The sequence below is a fragment of the Mixophyes fleayi genome, chromosome 4 (genome assembly GCF_038048845.1).
Source record: "Mixophyes fleayi isolate aMixFle1 chromosome 4, aMixFle1.hap1, whole genome shotgun sequence".
Classification (NCBI taxonomy): domain Eukaryota; kingdom Metazoa; phylum Chordata; class Amphibia; order Anura; family Limnodynastidae; genus Mixophyes; species Mixophyes fleayi.
Genome location: NC_134405.1, coordinates 156,100,934 through 156,121,245, shown reverse-complemented (window position 1 = coordinate 156,121,245; position 20,312 = coordinate 156,100,934). Strand labels below are relative to the sequence as shown.

Here is a 20,312-nt window from a genome sequence, read left to right as displayed (position 1 = left end):
ACATGGTCCATCAATAGCGTTACTGCCATATAGCCTGCTGTGTTTGGTAGCAGGGTATCAACTGCCTCCCCTCCATCCACAACTACTGCTACATCTTCCTCATATTCAGTTCCAATAACTTCCTGAATCTTTAACATGTATTCTTGTGAATGTTACTAATACACTTTTTAATATAAAGGAACTTATATTATAGATGTTGGTTCTTTCTAAAGACTGTTTTAATCATGCTTGTTGTACCTAGTAATACATCAGTGTTTCCTGTTACACACTGGGTTATTAATGAAGGACTGATTTAGGGTTCGTTCAGTTGCTCTGAGAGCATTTTCTGTTGTTGTGCTCTGTATTAACTAAAACATGGGGAAAGCGTTCCCAACATACTGCGCGTGGGGATCATTTACTCGTATACTGTACATGCATGTCTGCTGGTCACATGGCAGCAGTGGGAAACTGCAAAACAGCACAAGCCCAATATCCTGTTGTCCATGTGACCAGTAGATGAGTGATGTCTGTTAGGAAAATGCTTGCATAGCTTGCCGGAGCGAGCCCCAAGTGTTTTATCTACCACCACTTTCTGCCTAGCATTGAGCAGTCTAATGATGACACATAGAGTCTGACAAATACATAAGTCCATCAGCCACCTTCTCCCTGAAGAGATACAAGGTGTCATACACCTCCTTTCTCTATACTTTTGAATAGAATTGCCAGCAGAATGTTTAAATTGGGAAAGGGGCATCTAGTGCCGCAGAGCGAATGGTGTAGCATTGGTACTGGCACTGATCCCTATTAAATGCAGGGTTTGGTATTCACAGGAATGAGGGTATACAACCCCTTTAAACGAAGACCTCAACTGTTTTATACATACAGTATATAGAAATGTTTTTTGCTATTTGCCTTGGTGATTATTGGACTTCATCGGTGAAATATGACCCCTTCTTATTTAGTTGTGTAGATATTAATATAAATTCTTTCTTCCAAATCCATAAGTTTTGTTTGAATGGAAGCTCCCTGTCGTTGACTCTGTATATCAGTATGACTCTGCAACTCTAGCATGGTGGCAGTTCCAAGTATGGCATCCTCATTGTTTTGTTTATTGGGATGAAAGAGATTTTATATATATATTTCTATCTAGCTATGGTGAAAACAGAGCCTGATGTATGTATTTATTTTTCTAGATCCCATTTTGCAGCACCACAGGGATAGATCCCACCATATTGACTCATCGATAGACGGACCAGACTCTGATGACTTAAAAGACGTTGAGGATTTATAAAATGGTCACTAAATATGCATTCCTAGCCTTATGTTTAGACTTGCTGCACTCATTCCACCCCTTATTCCAATATATTCTAGTTGTTACAGTATGTTCTAGCACCAAACCAGTTATTCTACTACTGCAAAATATGCACTAGCTTATCACTAGATTATGTTCTGACAGTCTTGCTTTTCTGGCTTCATTCGCCTGTACTGCTTCATAATGAAATATGTCCTCACGTTCAGTTCTGGAACTACAGATTGCAGAGAAAGGTAATATGTTTGGGAAAAGGGGGGGTTACCCCCTTCATCAGCAGAATTCACTTCTCTAGAGTGAGCATAGCAAGACTTAAAAAGCAGTTCTTTGTGTGCATATAATTTGTATACATGGAATTCAAGTTTCTCTATATCTCAAGCCCTACCTAACATTCATGGAAAATCAGTCTTGTTGTCAAACTTAAATAGACTATTGTTAAAAGGAATTGTGCTTAATAAGAATATTTATTTTTAGTTCTGGGACTAATGAGACATTGTACAGTGGCTGATTATTGTAAAAAAACCAAAACAAAAACAGCCACTTTAAAAAAAAGAATCCAGCAAGAGCATATGGTAGGGGGTATCCCAGTTAAAGTATGTGATTTTTAAAACAATGGGACAATTGTCAACAAAGTCTACAGCTTGTCATTTATTTTGAGTATAATACACAACGTTCGGTGGACTGAACATATGTAGTTTATAATGGAAAGCCATGGTCACTGTGTATTTTAATTGGGGGCCATAAAATAGGCCAAGTTTTTCTTAACTGGTGCTACATATTTTTTATGCTATTTATGGAGTTAAGTATTATAGCTAGGCCTATATTTTATAGCTTTTAGATAAAGTTGGTTTCCTGTTTTTTCTTGGCCATTAACAGCCATTCATCCTAAAAGGATTTTCTAATGAGGGGTTTTCTAGCAGCCACTGATGATCAGATCAATGACAGTCATTCCACACTAACCAAACCTGTAAGATGTAGGCAGATTTAATAATGCTGCAAATCGAGAATAATTACAGTAGCATTTGGCACACAGGGTGGTAGTTATAGACAAGGTTAGTTGATCATTTATTTACCCCTCTCTTGAAGAAAACACGCACACCAACATTTTCCTCAGGTGTTAAAAGCATACTCCCAAAAACATTTAAAGCTCCAGAGAAAAACAATCACCATGCACAAAGTCCAAATAGCTTTTATTAATTAGTACAGGTTAGCACAACTCAAATATTAAGAGTTTGACCTTGCATCACACCATTGACACCAGTCACACATTAAAAATTGTTATCATGTATCTTCAACCCAGATTACCACTAGTTTTCAGACCAACCCTTAAAATTAGCCCCAAACAACTCTTCATCTCACTAACCCTATTCTTTATGTTCTATTTATTGGTCTGTGCAATCTGCATAGTCATGTGTTAATACTCTGTACAACAATACAATCCACATACAGGATCTATGTAATATCACTAAGGAGTAGATTTATTAAAGCTAAAAAGGAAAAGTGGAGGTGTTACCCATAGCAACAGATTCTAGCTATTTTCTAGAATGTACTAGTTAGAATCTGCTTAGTTGCTATGGGAAACACCTCCACTTTTCCTTTTTAGAAGCTTTGCTAAATCTACCCCCTAGAGTTATCACATTCATACTACTTCCTCTGGAAGGGCCAGTGTGCTTTTCCTGCCAGATTGTATTGGGAATTAGAACCTACCATTTTCCCCATATGTTGTTATCTTTTAATTAATATAAAAGGAATTTAAAGTGGTATTTGTCACTTTTAGACTACAATTCAACTAAACACTAAACAAAATAGTGTTAGTTTATTACCCCGTTTACCATATTTTATGCCACAGTAACATGTATGGCGGCTTGCTGTAGTAAGGACTTTGCAATTTCTCCTAATGGGCCATTTGAACTATACCGCTTTTCCAGCAAGAAAATAAATACTGTTTGTTCTGCTCAACAACATCCATGCTAACATATTGAAGTGAACAGTGAATACCATTTCTGTCACCCTGGTACAATTAAGCTCTGAAGATGCTGCATGCAACGTTTTCAGACCATAATCACTCCCACATGAAATACAAAGGGTTTCCCATTCACATGTGTCAACATGGAAGACATTTAGTGGAAGGTAGCAGTTTTCTAGCTGCAAAAGTGCTAGAGATTAAAGTGTCTGTCTGACACCACCCATAAATGGAAGAACAAATATGAAAGAGGTGCCAAATACAGCCTGCACATTTGGTCATAGCCCGCGGCGAGGGATAATAAAATTGTCAAAGGGCTTTGTCATGTATGTAGCTATGTATAATACTACTGTAAGAATTTCTTGATCTGTTATTAGAAATAATTTACAGCCCTCTCAGAGAAAGGACTAGCTTCTTGGTTTACTCACAAAAAGGGACATTTACAACACATTTTCAGTTGAAGGTCACTTTGACAGGTTACCTTGGTTAAGCTCTGTAGTGTAGATAAATATTAACTATTTTGAAAATACTGTACATATAAAATAGTGTTCTAAACACACAGTATTTTCAAATTTACATTTAGAGCATTCGCTAACGCACATTACATGGACTATGTCAACTTTGCACACTGGTTAATTGACAATTTCTAGCACCTGCTCTTTTCACATACTACAATGTAGTAAATCCCATTTATCCTTACAAACCAAGTATTTTAATATCCTCCAACACAGATGTAGGACTTAATGTGTAATTCATGTAGCCTTTAAAGTGACATTTTACCAGCTTGTTTGAAAATTGTAGGTCAGGATATTTTTTCCAAATATTAAATAGCTAGTATAGGCTGAAGCCAATTGTCAACAAAACCCTTTTCTAAATATTTGCATTTTGGGAGCTGGAGATTAGGATAATAGCAAGATTCTTGCTAGGTTTTATGGAGTTATGGCTTTTAAACCCAGATTCCAAATTCTGTCATGAAAGCTTTTGGTGGCTGGAGGATTTTCTTGTATTTGTAAGTACAATTACTTAAAAGGGGATCTTGGATGTATATTGTAAGTTAGTGTTTTGACCAAGCTACTGTCAGTTGTGCACTGTGAATGCACGGACCTCTTGGCCATTCAGATTTCTGAAGGGAAAAAGAGGACAGTTCATTGCTAGTGTTCTTCACAAAAATGTTACTCTCTATTTCACTGCTAGATCACTCTGACCAGCTGCAGTTTTTGTTTCCTGAAGCATTTTAGGAAGATTTTACTTTAGAACAATTCATGTCCTATATGCCTTCCTTGTCCACAACAATGTTAATCTTTTTAAATAAAAGTGATAAAACAGGCATGTAAATTATTTTATTTATTTAAACTGACATATTCAAAATGTGTTTTACAGCCTAATATTACAATTTTGGTCATGTGAAGTATAGTACTTACTGGCATCTGTTGCATAGTAAAAAAGAAAACTGTATTATATTTAAAGAAAATAAAGAATATTTAACAAATTGTGCACTCTGTTCATTTTGAATTGGCCAGGGCTACTCTGAAAAAAAAAAAAAAAAGACAAATCATCATACATAAAGAGAAAGAAGTGCCAGTCAGTGACTCTCACCAGGTCTTTAAGTGCAACAATGGTTTAAAAGAAAAATAAAGTCTTATGGCAGTTGCTCTCCCCTTCCTAAAATGAATAACAAAATACAACTTCTGTGTTTGTTCCACAACGTGTCTTCTTCCTGTGGCATGGCATTAGATTGTGCTTCTCAATGCAGTTTGTTGTCTTGTCCCCATGCTTCATTTCCCCACATCATGAAAGTATAGGTTGGCACATATACATAACATGACAATAGAAAATAAAATATAATAGATCAGATTCCTGAACTTGGGCTCCAGGTCCCCTTGCCGGTACCAAAATATCTGTAAGAAAATATACAATTTCAGGTTAATATACCATTTATCAATTTAAGCAACGCAGACTACTGCAAAACATAGGTGATCTATACTTCAATTAGAAAGCTGTAGTTTGTCAGGAGAAAGCGGTGATCACTCCACTTGTTATAGCAAATAACATTCATACAGAACTGAAGTTATTAGCAGCTCTTTGCTATAAGGCAATTTGTAGATTACATTTAGTGGTTCTGCAATATTTCCAGAATAAGTTACATATTTTGCAGAACACTGATGCATAGCTCCATTGTAAACAATAGAGAGAACCTAGGCAGTTGTGGATGCGGTCTATGTCAACAATGCCTGTAAAAATACAACAATTCTGTTGGAGTATGCATTAACATAGTACTCTGTTACAAGGAAGCTTTGAGATGTGTTAATGAAGGTACTGAGATAAATAGAATTAAGACAGAACAAAGTACGCTTTACACCCTTACTACGAACCCTTACTCTGACCATAGACAGTTTATATGCTGATCTCCTGGCACCATTAGCACTGATGTTATCCACTCTTTGGCTGCTGCATGTAAAATGCTCAGAGGCACACAGTCCCATATGCACACTAGCCTTAAGTGTAGAACCTGTAACCATTCTCAATAGATACCATTTTAAGGTTTTATACTTACCAGTACGAGACCGGTAATTGAGCACAAGAAAATGCAGACAGCAAAGAAAACATTCACTGGTTTTGGAGGTGGTTGAGGAAAGACGAAAGCACTGATAAATGTTACCTGTGTGTCAGTAAAATAAAAAATTACTAGAATTTAGAAATCTAAAATTTGCATACAAAATATTCAATCAATCTTGTACGTGCAAAATGGCCACGACTACCAAGGAAGCAGTGTAAAAGAATCTTGTGGCAAGGGTGCCTGGGGGGAAAACACTTATGATTATTTAGGCTATACAGTGCCGATCATATTACACAGCACTGTACAGAGGACATGTAATCATGCACATCAGCCCCTGCCCCATTAGAGCTTTCATTCCAAATACACACACAGTAGGATCCATTTAGTCAGAAGCCAATTAACCTACCAGTATGTTTTGGACAGATAGTACCCTTGTTGGGATTGAACCCATGACCCCAGAGCTGAGACAGCAATTCTAGCCAATGTGCTGCCCTCTGAAATATTATCCAACTCCCTACTCTAAAACAATTCATAAAAATATACAAAAGAGAGCGCTAAGCTAAGACCCAAGTACAAATATTTAAAAAAAAGATTCAAACAACATATGAAGCTAAAATACAATATTGGTGGAGACCGATTATTATTATTATCATCATCATTTATTTGTTAGGCGCCACAAGGTATCCGCAGCGCCGCACACAGTACTAACAGTAGACTATACAGGGTGAAACCATACAGAACAATGAACAAAAAGTACCAATACTTCAGAAACTCCGGCTAGTCATATGCAGTAAAGATGGAGCGGAAGAACAGGTATGGAGACAGGAGGGGAGGGGGCCCTGCTCATACGAGCTTACATCCTAAGGGAGGGTAAACAGACCAGGCACAAGAGGAGCCAGTTGAGACAAGAGGAGAGAAGGAAGGATGAGCAAAGTGAGGAGATGGGGGTTAAGTAGATGGTTGGTAGGCTTTGAGGAAGAGGTGAGTTTTGAGTGCACGTTTGAAGGAGCACAGAGTAGGAGAGAGACGGATGGAACGAGGGAGGTCATTCCAGAGAAGGGGGGCTGCACTGGAAAAGTCTTGGATTCTGGAGTGGGATTGGGGAGAAGAGACGGATGGAGTGTACTTCAAAGGAGGAGAAGGAGAGGGAAGGTAAAGTAGGAATGACAAGAAAAGTGCAGTTAGGGGATAGGAGGAGGCCCACTCCGCCTCCTGGACGCTCATCTGGTCTGGTGGAGTGGGTGAAGGAGAGGCCCCCGTAGGAGAGAGCGGCGGGTGAAACGGTATCAGAAGAAGTAAGCCAGGTTTCAGTGATGGCAAGAAGATTAAGAGAGTTGGAGATGAAGAGGTCATGGATGGAGGAAAGTTTGTTGCAGATGGACCTGGAGTTCCAGAGGGCACAAGAGAAAGGGAGGGAGGGAAGAGGGGAGATGCAGATGAGATCAGGGTTGATGGAGCGAGGTGGAGGGTGAGGGGTGGGGCAGTGATAGTTGGGCGAGAGAAAGGGGCTAGGGGAGAGGATGGGTATAGGAAAGGAGCGGGGCGGCATGGTGAGAGAGGGGGGACTGGGAATGAGAGAAGGGGCAAGAAGAGGGTAAGGGCAATTAGCGTCGAGGTGAAGGCAGCAACGGGGGCCAGGAGTGGGCGAGTTAGATATGGGCTGACAAAGCAGAGTAAGACAAGAACAAAGGAAGGACTGATTAATCAAATATAAGCATATACCAGTTAATATATATAGCCCGGATAGTCAAGTAAAAACGGGTAATCAGAAAATAGTTAATCAGCAACACAGATTAAATTCCAATAGTTACCACTTCTGTCAGACTTATGGTATGAAACTTTTTTTTACCATAAGTCTGACAGAAGTGGTAACTATTTTTACTTCATTATCCAAGCTATATATGATCTGGTATATGCTTATGTTATTTGATTAATCGGTCTCCACCAATAATGTATTTTAGCTTCATATGTTATTTGAAGTTTTATTAAAATATTTGTACTTGAGTCTTAAGCTTAGCGCTCTCTTTTGTATATTTTTATGATTTTTTTCATTACGGGCTCCAGAACCCATTCGAGAGACCTGTAGTTTGACCAGGCATTGCTTTTGAAACACTTATTTATGTAATTTAGCACCCGACGTGTTGTTTGCTCCCCTACTCTAAGAGATGCCTTATGGAAGCATGCAGAACGGAAAATTGTCAATTACTGTTACAAAGGAAAATACAAATGACTGCAAATTAATAAATGTTTAATGAGTTTTGTTTATCCTCCCACACACAATCAATGGCTAATTTCCATGAAGTTGTGGCCTTAAACGGATTAAAGTGCAAACATATTGATATTGGCATGTTTCAGAAGTCTATATAGTCCATCTAGTGTTTTTCTCAGAAATACCCATTGATCTTACAAATCTCTGAAAATAAAACCATAGTTATAAGCAAGACAAAGTTAAGACACTTTCTCTATACTATGCTAGGTCATAACAATATATAAAAAATTACCTGGTACTTATACAACCCAAGCTATACTGGCAGACAAATGCCAGTAATCTCTGGATATTGATTGAATGTATTGCACAGGCTTGTTACAACTTTAACCTGAAAAGCTCTTGACGCATTGGAATTTACAAGTGGCCAACAGAAACCAGGAGGAAGAATTAGGGCGAGGTTTAAGAAGAGTTCATACTCCTATTCGATAATTTGTTTACAGTCAGAGCAAATTGCTTTCATTTTATCTTTTAGGAACATACACTGAAACACAAGACGAGAGCAGTCTGCACGCTATAGCTTACAGTCAGAATTTTTTGCTTTACAAAACACCAGAATTACATTACTGGATGTGGGTAACTAATAACATGATAAAAAGGACCCTATATACTTACCAGGACCAGCAGGGACGTTAACACACCAACAATGACGTTGATGATTCTATCCTGTAAGGAGACAGTAAAAATGGGTAGTGTGAAAATAATTTAGAACAACCTCTGCAAAGTACAGACTTAAATTCAGTAAATGTGCAAGCATGTGATTTTTATCAGATAAGTAATAAAACACTGAATGTGGTGGTAGCTACAAAAGATTGTGCACCCATCGTATTGATTAATTAAGGCCTCAAAATTTGATCAACTTATTCTGTGTTAAATTAAGTCATTTAGGGACCCTTCTAATCCCTCAGAGTGTTAAACCTATTCTGAACAAGAATGGGCGCCTTACTGTGGACTTAAAAATAAATATAATTCACTGTTGCAATACAGGGGGACATGGGTACAAAATATTTAAGTGCTTCCAGCTTGGAATTTCAACTTTCAGGAATATAATTAAGAAATGGTAGATAAACGGAATTGCTAAAGTCAAGTAAGATACAGAAAAATCTCGGACAGAATTGTTCATAAATACAAACTGGTCAAATAGGCAACGCAAATGTCTTGCAGAAAGGTTTAACCGTAGTGGTCCACAGTACAACATTGTTTACATAGATATGATCTGCATAGAAGGGTTGTCAGAAGGAAACTTTTCTTACATCCTCATCACAAACTTTTGGAGTATGCAAAACATCTCTTTGGGACAAAATGCTGCAGACTGAAAAACAACCACATATCAACTATGAATACTTAGAGCAGAGGTGTCCAAACTCAGTCCTCAAGAGCTCCCAGCAGGTCATGTTTTCAGGACTTCTGTCTGTAGAAACAGGTGGGATAATTACTGACCCAGCCAAATAAATTAACTCACCTGTGCATTAGTAAAGAAATCCTGAAAACATGAATTGTTGGTTGCTCTTGAGGACTAAGTTTGGACACCTCTGACTTAGAGGAACAAATGATTAAAAGTTTGTAGTAATCATTACAGTACCCAGAACATCTGTTGGAAAGACATGTAGTTTATGCAAGATGACCTAATACAGAGGTGCTCTATCCCAGTCCTCAAGAGCTACCAACAGGTCATGTTTTCAGGATTCCTCTTTGTAGAAACAGGTTGGATAATTAATGACTCAGTCAAATAAATTAACTCGGATACACGATTAAAGAAATCCTGAAAATATAAACTATTGGTAGCTTTTGAGAAACGAGATTGGGCACCTGACCTAATATTTAGATAGAAGAACTTTGCAAAACAAATCCAACAGCAAGAATAGAAAGACTGATACAAGGTGTTACTAAGTATAGGATGTTAAAAAATTCGCACATGCCACATTCATCATAGGCAAACCGAGGGGGGGTTTCCGAATGCCTGGAAACCCCCCTCCAAGCCTGGGGCACTGTATAATTGAGGTGGCTGGACCCTGCCCCCGCTTCACACGGCTCTGCTTGAAAAGGGAGAGCTGCGTGCACCTAACAGTAGTCCACGCAGCATTGCCTATGTATATTATGTGGATAGGAAGAGTTGGAAAGCAGCCAAGCACTGTCTAATAGTATAGCCACGCCCCCATGCATGCTGGTCATGCCCACTGGTTTTCTTTTTCAAATCAGCCATCACAAAACAAGAAATCAAAGAAATGTGGCAGATAAATTACAGATATAAAACATACAGGGTCACTTAAAGCTGCATTTCTACCTGGGCTGCTCCACGCAGCTGTTTTTGCATTTAATGTTGATTAACAAAAGGTCAGTCTGTATTATAGAACAGGCAGCGGCCCTGAGGTTCCAGCTAGGTGCATTGGCCATTTTAGGGAAATATTATTATTATCCTTTATTTGTTAGGCGCCACAAGGTTTCCGCGGCGCCGTACACAGTACAAAACAGTCGACTATATAGGGTGAAGCAGTACAAAACAATAAACAAAATATCAAATACTTCAGAAACTCCAGGCAGGTTTATGCAAAAAACGGAGCAGAAGAACAGGTAGGGAGACATGAGGGAAGAGAGCCCTGCTCAAGTGAGCTTACATCCTAAGGGAGGGAGAACAGAACAGGCACAGGGGGAGCCAGAAAGGTAGGGGGGAGAGCGAGTTGAGAGCGGGTGGCGGGGTTATGTGGATGGTTGGTAGGCCTTGAGGAAGAGGTGGGTTTTCAGCGCACGTTTGAAGGAGCACAGAGTAGGAGAGAGACGGATGGAACGAGGGAGTTCATTCCATTGAAGAGGGGCAGCGCGGGAAAAGTCTTGGATTCTGGAGTGGGAAGAGGTGATAAGAGTTGAGGAGAGGCATTGATCGTTGGCCGAGCGCAGGGAACGGGCAGGAGTGTGAATGGAGAGGAGGCTAGAGATACATTCCTAGGTGGTAATGCAGCATTATAGAGTTGCCTCTAAAATGGGACTTTGAAAATAATGTAAACTGGTGTGATTTGTCATGAACCCCCTGAAAATCATCATTGATGTAAGGCCTTGTAAGTCACGTGTGACATAAAATCAAAATAGTCTTATCCATTTCAAATTTGATTACAGTATATTCGTTTGATTTACTATCCATTATTTAAAAGATGCTGAGATTGAAAAAATTAACAAAATACAAGGTAAAGACAATTACCGGTTCGCAAGTGTGAGCTTGCTTTGTTCCGTTATCAGGGAGAATAGGTTATACAAAACTTACTTTGGGTCAGATTCCTTTATAGGCAAGAAGTCAATATGGTATAGCTCATTCAATTGTTCTCCTTACCAGTAAATTGTAAGTGTTATATTATTATTATCATTTATTTGTTAGGCGCCACAAGGTATCCGCAGCGCCGCACACAGTACTAACAGTAGTTATATTATTGTATCTTAACACGAATAATTCTATTTTATAGCAGAAGCAACATGAAAACAAAATATCAGAAATATATGTATAGTTTTTCAATTTGCAATGTACAGTTATGTAGCACTAGATTATCTGCATATATTTAATGCACAAAATGAACCTAAAAGATGAAAAGCCAATTTAATCTTTTTCAGGAGAGTCCAGAATTCTCCCACATCCTGCCCCTTCCTAGTGAAGTTGGTGGAATTGGGGACTCTAACGTAATTTGCAGCTAATCATGTAAATTTGGTCCGCAGTGAAATGACATTTGTATCTCAGAAGCAAAATTATGCGTTTTGCTGTGCTCTGTCCCCGTACTTCAAGCAAGTTAAGGTAAAATACAGTGTTCAGCATTTACCGGACATTCCACTACAGTTCTGTTAAAAAAAAAAGTCTTACCCCTTCCACATCTTTAAGGCACTGTCCTACTGAGATCTGATAACAGGTCATAAAGCTGAGAGAAATAGTCCTTTTAGCTGCTGTAACATGACTGGCTGAATACATGAGTCCAAACTGCATTTCTGCATAGTAAGTCTCCCCTCTTCATCCCCATCATGGCAGCCTGGTGCAGAGGAGTGACAGAGCATGTGGTAGTGCAGTATAAACAGTCCAATTATTTCACCTATTTTATTCTGCTCTCGAATACACAGCTTTAGAGCTAGATTTATAGGCAAACATTGCCTTTACTTGGTCTCTCAAGAGAAGTTGAAAAATCAATGTAAGCATTTTTTTTGTTGGAGAAAACCTGATTAATCACTGCGAGAAGGGGGACACAATGCACCTGCTTACACATCTCCTCCCTCAATTACAACCAGGTATAGTCTCTTATTACAAGTGAATTAAGATTTATTAATATAAATGGGTGTTCTCTTTAAAGTGCCAACTTTATTTCAATGCGAATTCTGCACAGAGATAAGCAGAATTTCTGGCAATAAATGTTCCATTATTGCTCCCCCCTTCGTGTTGTATATGGTCTATAAATAGCACTGGAAAAATGACAGCGTCAATTTATTGTGCTGAGAGGTTAGAGTATTGTAAAAGGGAAGTAAAAGTACAAGTGGAACAAAAATAATAGGGGGAATTCTGCAAGGGAAACTTGTAAGATTCCACCCCCAGATGTGAATGTTCCACTGAACAGCTGAAATTTTGTTCTAGTTTCACAGAGGTGAATTGCAACCTCAAAAAGCCATCAATACCAGAGAACAAACTTCTGCTGATGTTTTTGTAAGAGATATATGAAAAAATAAACACACAATAATAGAGGCTGCACTGATGTTGTGTGTAATATATATATATATATATCACTTTCATTCTAAACCATAACAAAAAGATATAGCTATAATATTTAAGATAGATATCACTGTTTTCATGCATTTCTATATTATAAGTGCATATTTATGTTTGTCCACTAAAGTAATAGGACCAGCAGTTTTTAATTGTCATGTAGAGTAAAGAAAAGAAAATGCCATTATCCTATATTCAGCATTAGTTTTGTGCTGTGAAACGTATCCACTGAAGAGATCTGAGAACTACTTATGAATCTCAAGATCACTACACAATCCTACAAGATGTCCCAACTGCCCACTCTTGTCTAAAGAAATAACCAATTAAAGATTTTGAAAAGTGTAAGACAAACAGGACAAAATGTGCAGGTTTATTTAACTGAAGATAACACAAGGGCTGTTAAATAGAGACTTGCCTAATCTTTGCGAACAAACAGAAGTATAGGTTTCATAACAATTATTCTATTATAATATTAAAAATTGACTAGTCGTCAGTCATTTAGACAGGAAAAGCTTTATTTTTTGTAGGGTTCTGTACTGAAAGATGGTAGCAAAGTTGAAATATTTATTTTTTATTTCAAAAGGTTCAATAAAACAAATTAGGCAAAAAACACACTTTCAAGATTCTACTCTTAACTTTTACATATTTAGGTCAACTGCATTCAAATATCTAAAGAGTGTAACCAGTTAGTACAGAGCAAGCAAATGTGTATTTTACTCAAGATATAAATGAGTATCAAAGCTCAGAAGCAAACAGTATACATTGTATTCATTTTTAATGACTCCACTTATGCCTGCACAAAAAAAAACACATTCAGTGTATCAGAGCAACTTCCATTACATTCAATTTCCATGCATCTAATATGCAGAGGAACCCTGATACGAGTCTCCCAAGTGCTTTAAGACTGCCCCCTACTGGTGGATTTTCTATGGACATCACTGCAGTGTCATAAAAGAGCAATTGAAAAGTCCTGCAGGATGCAAGCCCAACACATGAGAGCTGTACTTTTAATGTGGTTTGTTCTACATCATGTTTAAAACCCTTTTAAGACTCCAGCTCCACTTCATCGGTGGAGCACATGGCTGCCCCATGATTAGTTTTACAGTTCCAGCTAAAGCCAGCTAAAGGTTTTGTGGCGCTTTGGAGAATTGTGTGAACAGGAGGACAAATGAGGAGCTGCATTCACAGACACTAATGCTTTTATTGGTCCTCCAGCCATTTAAAAGGGGTGAAAAGAAAACAGATGGTAGCACAGTTTTAAAGTGTATATCAGGCTATGAACAATAAAAAAAAAAAAAGTATTTAATTGTTTTTATATGAACCATGTCCTTTAATTTGCTTAACCGTTGAATGAATATTCAAAAAGTTAAGTCCGAGCATAACACCCATCACATCTGCCATTATAGCATTTCAAATATTCAACATCTGTTATGGTCTAAGTACTTGAAGTGCTTCAATAATACTGCTAATGAAAGTGGAGTATCACAAAGTACTTACCCTTGCGGAGTTCTCCCCAAACAAAGGTCTGTTGTCCAGGCCACCGGTTCCATAGGTCCTGGTGGTATAGTCCTCCATTATAAATGGAGAATGCTCTTCAGTCATTAACCTAGTGTTTCTGTGTATTAAAGCATACACCTGGTGACAGGGAAGCTGGCGCCTTCAGAACATTGTACTGAAAGAGGCTTGTTCATAGAGTGCACCCACTTGCGGAGGAAACACCAATGTTTCACTACTTGTTTAACAATAATCCCTGGAATGTTTACTTCATGGTGATGTGTCGTCTGGAGAAACAAAGAACACTGAATGTTACACTGTAAACTGAAGAGAAGTCTATAAGTGCCCTTTACAGAAGGTGTGGTGACAGAGGAACTTCTCTTGTCAGATGATGAAACCATACACCTCTCCCTCCCATGTGCCTCTAACAATTTAACTTAAAGGATTAACTGCAGAGAAAGTTCACCAACATGTGCAAATTTAAGAGGATAAAAAAAAAGAGCTCCAGAGATCCACACATACACCCTGGGTCAGTGGATAAATAGTCCTGCGCTACACTATCCTTACAGAAATGCACAATTCCTTTTATAGTTGTCTTTTCCCCTCCTCATTCAGCACCTTCATAAGGCAAACTGCATTCTGTATCAATTACAGACTCTTATTTCATTAAACAAACATACTGAAACCTGTATTGATAATATCAAATATATGCTCTAGTCAAATAATTGTTTTGATAGAAATGCAATAATAAAGATGTTGACAAAATTGTCTGGTCAGTCTAATTTATGAGCCAGGGAAGATCTGCATCCATTGAACTCAATGAAAATGGCTCCCAAAAGTTATATGCCAGTAGTATTTTTAGGCACATTTGCTCCCAGCCTCCTGGGATTGTTGAGCCCTACTATGTAATATCCATCTACAGCTAGCTTCTTATTCATACTCCACAGGCACCTGAGCAAAACACTAAAGTACATGCCTCCTACTTGCTGTTTTATACAGACCCAGTCCTTTCAATCAATTTAGACATTCCCCATATTTCCATAACTGTAGCAGTACCCATGTGGGAAATACACGAAATAGGCATGAAAACTACAGAATTATGGAACATGTGAGGCCACTGGCATAGCAAGATCATAATGCCCCCTAAAGATAAGTCAGCTGTCAGAGAGACGCCATTCTGCAGGGAAGAAAAATACAACATTTAAGTGTAAAGCTGGTGCAACGTTATTTGCACTTGCTTTTTTTTATTTGGGGCTCATTTACATGTTTCTATTTAACATACTGTAAGTGAGGTCTGATGAGAATATACATTTGCATCACATGCAACAGTTACATGTAACTAACCTCTAGAAGAAATTGCTTATGCTGGTCTGTGACAAAAATTAATCATAACTATGGGATGAATTATCGGACTTCAGACTCAGATTTGATCCCTGCATTATTAATCTGTCTGCAAAACATGTTACCGAGTGTTATACTGTGGTGTGTGGAAAACAAATAAAAAAGGTCAAGTTTGGCAATTTAATATTGGCATGTGTGGGGAGGGGAATATTGGCAATATGATTATGCTAGTAATGTTGCATAATGTTAAGAACTTGACTGTCCAACCATTGGGGAGACAGTTCAGTGTTTTTTAATAAAAAAAAAAAAATAGAAAAAACATTTCAATCTATATGCAGTAAAAAAAAATTGAGACCAAGCAGATTTCAGCTACATCATCCTCTGTGCAAATAGATACAGTGACAGTTTCATTTGTTAGTGATGAGAACATTGAATCTGTGAAGGATCTCCCTCGCCCACTTGTTTCCTCCTTTAATTTACACCTAATTCAGTAATCATCCTGCTGCCACGTTACACCAATTTAACAGTGAGCAACATTGGATATAATCATGCTATGATAGTAAATCAGTGGTGTGATGCTTTGAAAGCATATCTGAATTTTGCTGAGAAAGTCTGGCTTATGGTAGTGGACAGCAATATCATGGTCTATATGTTTTCAAATGATACCTCACTCAGACTTCTATTAATCTATAACTTAATGTAAATATATATATATATATATATATATATATATAACATAGCTAGATGTTCTTCTATAAATTCACGTTTCACTTTACATTTTATGAGGGAAATTTTTTTTAAGGCTACACATAGAACATAATAATGTCCTAAAACAAACATAATAGAAATTGGAAGTTGCACTATGTACTGTGAAGTGGGGAGGATTGTACAACATGCACGTAGTGAGACTAAGGTGCTTTCCCATAGCTATACTAAAGGACATCTCTAAGTCTAAGTCAATCTGCGTGGTGTTTGGGAGGAAATGACAGGCAGGTCTGGGGGTAAAGGGGGTTTCACAAGAAAAACATGTGCATTCAACAACAAATCCCTTGTTAAATGTTCACTCACCCAAACTTAATAGCCAAAAAAGCAACCCTATATGTAACCCCTTCACTGCCACAGACCCATGACCCCTGTGTTGGAAGAAACCAAGCGACCCAGGTGTAAGATGTGTAGGTAAAGCTCAGAGATCCTTGTGACGGAGAGCATCACGTAGGTCTCCCCCTAGAGCTAACACCTCGCAGTGAGTGCCCCCTCCCCCCATGCACCATGCCTTCCCGCCTCCCTACGGAGTCTCACCTGTAACATCCCGACAGCGAGCAGCGTGCTGCCACGGTAAGTCAGCCCCGGCACATAGTTACCCGGACAACCGTGACCAGCACAACGTTCAGGAGCAGCGGTGACAGGGTTATGTCTGCGCATGTGCACCTGCGCCTCTCGTCTGCTATTGGTGAGATGTCCCTGTCAGCTGAACATATTGACCCGCCCACTGAGGCGTCACAAGCCGCTAGAGTGAGGCAGCAAGGAGAGTTTGTTTATGTTTCCCTGTGGTCATCCTATTGGCTAAGGAAGTGCGACCTATCTTGTTTTACCTTTACTCCTTGGTATGCCTGTCTTTACAGGTTATTATTCCATTGCAGTAAGTGCAAGGGACCATGCCTGGTTTTAGTGGAGGGATGGCAAACTTTAACTGGGGTATTTTAAAGGAAAGAAATACAGATTGTCCGGTGACCCAGCCCAGGGTAACCCACTATGGGACCGGCCTGGGGGATAGATGCCCCCCTGCCTAGTTTTGTGGCTTAATGAAAAGTTGGTATATATAACATAATTAAATATAAATAAAATCCCAGGGCTACCAGCTATAACAGAAAGTTTTTCACATTTTGTAATGTTTATAAACACTGGTAGAAAAAATGGTACTTGTGTACTTTACGGACTCATTGCAGAGAAAGCAACGAATGTTTTGTCGTCCTCGTCCCAAACCGTTCAGCATCTACTCTCCTCAGGGCCACCATCAGGGGGGTACAAGAAGTACAGTAGTATGGGGCCCAACAGCAGAGTGAGGCCCCACCAGCCCTGGGCCCAAACAAATTTATTAGGGTCAGTGGCCCCCGTAGTGCATTAAGGGAGGAAGTGAGCGCCATTTCTAGGCAGCAGCTGCTCCTGAGATGTGAGAGTTGGTGTGGGGAGAGACCTCTGCATGTAATTAAGGATGCGGCAGCGGGCCCTCTTGTAGGCAGCATGTCTGCCTCCGCTTCTAAGATGTCAGGACCCCACAGTTGCCGTTATTTGCTCCAGTCCTAGCCCCCCAGGTGCCCAGCTCCCGGGCAGAGATTAATTAAGAAAAAACATCACAGCGCTGCCAATAGAGAGGAGCTGAAAGGAGACCGCTAAAGACGCAGAGAGGTAAGTAAACTACTGTACGGGTTTCATGGAACCAGGGATGGGGGGTGACTATAGAATGTGGGGGGGGGGAATGTTGGGTAGAGAATAATTTAAACATGAAGGTGGGGTGAGAGTAGGAAGGAGGCGGGCCCTGCCTGTTACATTTGTACCGGGCCCCGCAGTCAGTGTCGGACCGGGGCATGAAGGGCCCACCGGGGAATGCAACACTAGGGGCCCACCAAAGGGGGTGTGGTCAGCCTTCATAGAGGCGGGACCAGACACTAGAGGGGGAGTGGTCAGTCTTCGAAGGACAGCTAGCACCATAGTGTATTATGTAAAGAATGCAGTGTGTGTATAAAGAGTACACAGTGTTGACCTGCCCCTTAGATTGGGCAGAACAGTCACCAAAAATCAGGATTGTCCCACTAGACCAGGATTGGCTAACCTGTGGCACTCCAGGTGTTGTGAAACTACAAACCCCAGCATACTTTGCCAATATATAGAAGCTTATTGCTGGAAGGGTATGCTGGGACTTATAGTTTCACAACACCTGGAGTACCACAGGTTAGCCAAGCCTGCACTAGACTCAGATCATTTGACAGACTGTCCTACCTGTTGTTGTCACTTTTAACACCTGTGGCTGCTGGTTTCTTTAGTTGCGGCTTGTCTGGATCCTGGAATGTTGAGGGCCGGCCCTATTTGGAAAAAATAATGGGTACATATAGAAACGTCAACCATCCCTGCCATTAAATAAACAGCACCCACATTCAATTATAGACCCAAACCAACTCAGCATTAAAGGTCCCATCACCCCCTCCCTATAGTGTTCTCTGTGCAGCCCCCCCTCACTATAGTTAAGCATAGGCAGCCCCCCTATAGTTTAGTATAGATAGGCAGCCCCCCTATGCCACATAGTAGTGCCCCCAAAACAATGTTATGCCACACAGTAGCGCCCCTAAAACAATGTTATGCCACATAGTGCCCCCAATGTTATGCCACCCAGTAGTGCCCCCAAATGTTATGCCACATAGTTCCCCCAAATGTTATGCCACATAGTGCCCCAAATATTATGCCATATAGTGCCCCAAATGTTATGCCACAGTGCCCCAAATGTTATGCGACATAGAGCCCCAAATGCTATGCCACATAGTGCCCCCAATGTTATGCCACATAGTGCCCCAAATGTTATGCCACATTGTGCCCCCAATGTTATGCCACATTGTGTCCCCAATGTTATGCCACATAGTGCCCCCAATGTTATGCCACATAGTGCCCCCAATGTTATGCCACAGTGCCCCAAGTGTTATGCCACATAGTGCCCCAAATGTTATGCCACATAGTGCCCCAAATGTTATGCCACATAGTGCCCCCAATGTTATGCCATATAGTGCCCCAAATGTTATGCCACATAGTGCTCCCAATGTTATGCCACAGTGCCCCAAGTGTTATGCCACATAGTGCTCCCAATGTTATGCCACATAGTGCCCCCAATGTTATGCCACAGTGCCCCAAATGTTATGCCACATAGTGCCCCAAATGTTATGCCACATAGTGCCCCCAATGTTATGCCATATAGTGCCCCAAATGTTTTGCCACATAGTGCTCCCAATGTTATGCCACAGTGCCCCAAGTGTTATGCCACATAGTGCTCCCAATGTTATGCCACATAGTGCCCCCAATGTTATGCCAAATTGTGTCCCCAATGTTATGCCACAAATGGTTAAAAAATATACTTATCGATATCTTGCTTGCTGCAGGCTCTCTGCTCCTTCTCTCTTCTTCAGCGGCGGCGGCAGGCGGCAAGATCAGCTGACAGGGGGAGGGGGCGGATCACATGATCGTAGCTGCGATCGCAATTGAAAGATGACTGGCTTTCAGTGACAGCCAGTCATCTTTAAATTGCGATCGCAGCTGTGATCGCAATTGAGCAGCGGGGACGCCGGGTTCTCGTGGGGCCTCCAGGTAAGCTCCGCCCACGGGTAAAAGGGGGTGTGGCCGTAAGTAACCTGGGCCTATCGGTGAATTTACCGGTAGCCCGCTGGGCCAGTCCGACACTGCCCGCAGTTTCTGGTGGCAGCCCTGACTCTCCTCCCCATTAGTAAAGAACGGATCAGACCTGGCACTACAATCATATCAGATTGTTAGAGAGCTAATGTGGATATCTGTAACAGTGGTTTCCAGCATCTAAGAGTGAATCACATCTTTAACTTCGTGGATCCCGAAACGCTAGCGAATACACAGAAGATTGAAAGGATGTGAGGATCTGCTCCTAAGTGGGGAAACAAAAAAAGA

At 40.1% G+C, this 20,312-nt stretch overlaps 2 protein-coding genes across 6 annotated transcripts in view; one reads left to right on the top strand and one right to left on the bottom strand.

Annotated features, from left to right (window-relative positions):
• Positions 1-4,741, top strand: part of DMTF1 (cyclin D binding myb like transcription factor 1) — a 79,488-nt gene extending 74,747 nt beyond the window's left edge. For all 4 annotated transcript variants that reach the window (XM_075208685.1, XM_075208686.1, XM_075208684.1 and 1 more), the window contains one exon: positions 1,173-4,741. In XM_075208685.1, the coding sequence (XP_075064786.1) occupies positions 1,173-1,270 (98 nt within the window). In that variant the 3' untranslated portion in view covers positions 1,271-4,741. The remainder of the gene's footprint in view (positions 1-1,172) is intronic.
• On the bottom strand, positions 4,583-17,062 carry TMEM243 (transmembrane protein 243). Of its 2 annotated transcripts, none has more exons than XM_075208687.1 (5): positions 16,935-17,062; positions 14,298-14,581; positions 8,690-8,740; positions 5,806-5,910; positions 4,583-5,149 (listed from the first exon to the last, which is right to left on the bottom strand). In XM_075208687.1, exons 2-5 carry the CDS (start codon positions 14,400-14,402, stop codon positions 5,027-5,029), a joined length of 384 nt encoding a protein of 127 aa, XP_075064788.1. In that variant the 5' UTR covers positions 14,403-14,581; positions 16,935-17,062; the 3' UTR covers positions 4,583-5,026. The 2 variants fall into 2 exon arrangements, with proteins under 2 accessions (XP_075064788.1, XP_075064789.1); XM_075208688.1 differs by lacking the exon at positions 16,935-17,062 and adding an exon at positions 16,704-16,829.
• Between the last annotated feature and the right edge of the window lie 3,250 nt (positions 17,063-20,312).